This window comes from Apaloderma vittatum, unplaced genomic scaffold (genome assembly GCF_000703405.1).
Source record: "Apaloderma vittatum isolate BGI_N311 unplaced genomic scaffold, ASM70340v1 scaffold857, whole genome shotgun sequence".
NCBI classification, from domain to species: domain Eukaryota; kingdom Metazoa; phylum Chordata; class Aves; order Trogoniformes; family Trogonidae; genus Apaloderma; species Apaloderma vittatum.
Genome location: NW_009726455.1, coordinates 14254 through 18139, shown reverse-complemented (window position 1 = coordinate 18139; position 3886 = coordinate 14254). Strand labels below are relative to the sequence as shown.

Sequence of the window (3886 nt, the reverse complement as noted above, 5' to 3'; positions counted from 1 at the left end):
GCGTCTGTCTGTGTTAGAGGCTGGCCCAGCCTTAACTCACGACATTCACGCAGAAGGCAAACAAGCCCTGTGAATACTTACTGTCTCTCTGATGAGCAGTGCAGTAAAGTCTTGGTCCTGCCCAGCAGCAACTTGTTCTGGCACATCACTAGAGTCAAGTTCGGGAGAGCGCTGGGCGGGGAACGCTGGCCCTGGCTGCTCATTGTCTAGCGCTGCCTGCTGACCCATTTCCTCTGGCGGATGCGCCTGCTGGGGCGAAGCGGGACCCGGAATCCCATCCTGCTGCGGTTCAGGTCGGGGGAAGGCTGGCCCAGGAGTCTCCTCTCCATACGCCCTCGAAGATCTTGGGTCCTCCTCAGGCTGCCCCTGCTGAGGAGCACAAGCATTTGCTCGTCCTCCAGTGGCTGGAGGGATGGGTGATCCAGCTGGCTGCTCTGGTGGATCTCCTGGTCTGTGGAGGCTGCAGCATCTGTTCCTCCCAGGTTTTGCTTTGGCTCCAAGTCCTCTCCTTGCCTTCCCTGGGCTTCCACTTCTTCTTTCCATTGTGGTGTACTGTCTGCATCCTCCAGACTAATGACTTCTCTGTTAACGACAGGCTGTGAACTTGTGTTTGTTGCTGGGAGCAAACTTGGGCCAGGCTTCTGGTTACTTGTAAGTTCAAGCTCGGGGCCATTAAGCTCAGATGGTCCAGGTTGCTGCAAGGCAAAGTTCATACTCTCATCCCTGCTTGGTCCAGCACTGCTCTCTACCTCATGATTGTACTGGTCTCCCTGGCACAGAGGAGTTGAGACCTCATCTTGCACATAGATGCTCCTCACAGGCTCAAAAGCACTTTTAGAGCCCCCTTCTCCCACGGTGTTTGTGCCCTGCCACTGAGCAGCAGGTCTGATGACATTGGGACGCAGAAGCTGCTGATGCTTTGGGGTCTAAAAAGAAGACAGACAAGAGTAAGTTGGAGTTCTCCACCTGCATGTCAGACTCTTTGCTCCATATGACCTTTTGCATCTGATCAAATTTCTGATAGGAAACAGAGGAAAAGCCTGTTTAGCAAGGTGCTTAATACCACATAAAACTGCAACCCGCATAGATTTGTCTCACTGTCCTCAGGTACTAAGAGAAGATTTAGCAGAACTGAGGATGCACAGGACTTTCCTATGCTCACCTCAGTTCCTGCTACGCTCCTAGGATAATAGTCTGGGAAGGAGGAACTAATGGATGGCATATTGGCATTCTTGCAGATTTATTTAAACAAGTCAGGATCCAAAGCTGCATACTCTTGCCTCTGGCAGTCAGACTCCTGTGTGTCAGCCAAGTCTGAATATTCTCTGTTCTCAACTAAGAAACAGAGAAGTCAGCTTCGTAACCCATTTTTGCCATGTCTCTAGTTACCTTAACGGAAAAGTGGAACATATCCTTAATATAGCTTAGATATGAAATTAGACGCTTAATCAGGGTAAGCTAAAGCCTTTGGCCCTCCTCTGTGTGACTGCCTGTGCAGTGGAAAGAGATTTACCAGGTGGACTGGCTTTGCAAAACTGCAGGAATGTAAGTGCCTGCAACAGCCACCAAGAACCCAAACAGCAGAGAGGAATACAAAGCATACAAGGTCACACAAGGCACGTTTTGAAAATCTGCCTTCTAAGGAACGCCAAGTCACCTCACAAAGCACTCCATCTCTCTGGATTTAGATAACTTTCTGGAAGCTACATCCTTCGTTAAGAAGAAGTTTAATTACAATGCAGTTCAACAGCCTAGTTCTCCTCTCCTGTGCCCAAAGTAGGATTAAATACTTAATGCCAGCAAAATGCCATAGTTTCAACAGATACCCTCAGTAAATTACCGTAACCAGACAGGACTCTCGAAGGAATGCATCAGATATTTGCACACCAGTTGGCTGTAAAGGCCATGAATAAAGCAGGGCAAGTACAAGACGGAAAAATCACCTCTGCCAGGATGACTACATCATCGTCTTCCTCATGCTGCTGCTCTGCTGGCATCTGCTGCAACAAAGGTAATTCTTCATCTGAGGAATCTGATATCGTGATAAGACCTTCATCCCTGTGGTTTATCCAGTCTGTAGTAAAGTAAGTAAAATTAGCTGTTTGGTTTGCTAAAGGTAGATAACCAAAATGACAGGGCCTGAGACTCAAACATCTGAAAAAGCAATTTTTACATTTGCATTGCAGGGAAGATCCGTCCAAAGGTCACTCCTTCCTCCTCAAGTTACTGTTACGGTCACTCCTCCTTCCCTCAGCAAGACACCCGCACAAGCTACAGCTCACCACAACAGCACAGGCATGAAACAGTGACTCTGATGCTTATGCAGAGATTCTTCTTCTACCCCAAGCTTCAGCACGAGTCAAGTTGCTGCAAAAATCACTCTGAACAAGCCACATACAGAGCACTTCCTAATTTTTTCCAAAGGAGTCCTGAACTTCCAGTGTCTCAGGGACAATATATTTGATTTTATTAATGTGCAGTGTATTCTGGGGGAGAGATTGGGCCTTTTCTGAAATAGTGTGACTTTGCAGGAGCACCTTATGCAAGACAGAGATAGGGCCCCTGACGGTGGCTGCAGAAGATACCCCGCTATTAGGTGACAGTCTCATCCCTCAAAGCTTGTCAAGAGCAGAATGTAGATGCTAGCGAGCACAGCTGCTGGAACCAGCAGAAAGACTCCAGCCAAAACCAGTGGGTTTCTGTACTGCAGAGACAGTATACAACCATGCTTTTCCTATGATTTGATACATTTTGGCTTATGCTTTAGCATAAGTATTCATGAGTATTCATTTACCACCTTTCAGGCATACACAGAAAACAAAATTTTTAATTCCATTCTTGGAGGAGCGGGTGCCGACGCGCAGAGCCCTGTGAGGATATGAACGCAGAGGCAGCCTCTCTCCTAGGAGCCCTCAGAAGAGGAGACCACCACGAGCCCCGCAGACTTACAGAAATACCTCTCCGTGGTGTTGCTAAGAAGTCAGCGATCTGCCTTCAGGCAGTACAACACGAGAAAGACAAGAGCCAAATATTTTGCATGTCAGCATAAAATGAGAAAATTTTCTGTAGGCGGCTGTGAAGAGCAGCGTACGGCACGGCAAACCAGACCACCAGCAGGCTCCCATCAACAGAACTCTTGCAAGTTCACCATCTACAAATCCTGCTGCTTGCACACAGAGTTTTACAAATAAGAGTTTGGGAAATACGCACCAGTCGATACTCACCTTGCCCTCTGTGATTACGGAAGCTGTTCAAGTTAATTACCTCTTCATTTCCATCTCTCTCTGCCATTTTAAACAGCTGTACCCCAAAATGTCAGTGCCCAGGCATGGCAGTCAGGCTTGCGTGAGGAACTGGAAGACAAAATAAAAACAGGAGGGAGTAAGGCAAAGTCAGCAACACCTTTATCAGGCTTTCTCACAATCATTTTGGGAGTTCTGGCCCTCCCAGCACAGCCTCCCTAGAAGGATATTCTCCGGTACTACCTTCTCAGTGCCTAGAGGCAGACATCTTCTGTTCTGCCAGTTAATCAGGCCTGAGAATCCTCTCTGGAGAAGACACAAAGATGCTTGCAGCTATTCAGTCCCAGAAATGGGGAAGGAGATGTTTGGTTCGTGCCTGCCATGTGAACCTGCACAGGAACAAGTCACATTTACAGGGCACACCTTCTCGCCACCATCGGCTATTTTCAAGGAGAGGCTTCCCTGATTTACGACACATCCTCTCTCAGTGAGGGTTTGGTACAATTCCAGGGTACGAGGTCAACACGATGGCAGCCCGCATCTCACACCTCCCAGCTGATGTCACAGCAAGCGTCCCGTCGCACCTCATGCGTGAGGTCGTACCTCGCCCAAGTGCTGCTGAAACACCGACCCCGCGGTGAAGA

At 48.4% G+C, this 3886-nt stretch overlaps 1 protein-coding gene across 1 annotated transcript; it reads right to left on the bottom strand.

The window, feature by feature from the left end:
- Nucleotides 1-81: 81 nt before the first annotated feature.
- Nucleotides 82-3291, bottom strand: LOC104276821 (E3 ubiquitin-protein ligase RNF216-like; the record flags this gene model as incomplete). The annotated part of the gene is given in 4 exon segments (XM_009873267.1): nt 82-389; nt 392-926; nt 1944-2074; nt 3225-3291. Coding segments are annotated over 4 exon segments (1041 nt in total), but the record flags the coding sequence as incomplete, so codon positions are not given.
- Nucleotides 3292-3886: the final 595 nt, after the last annotated feature.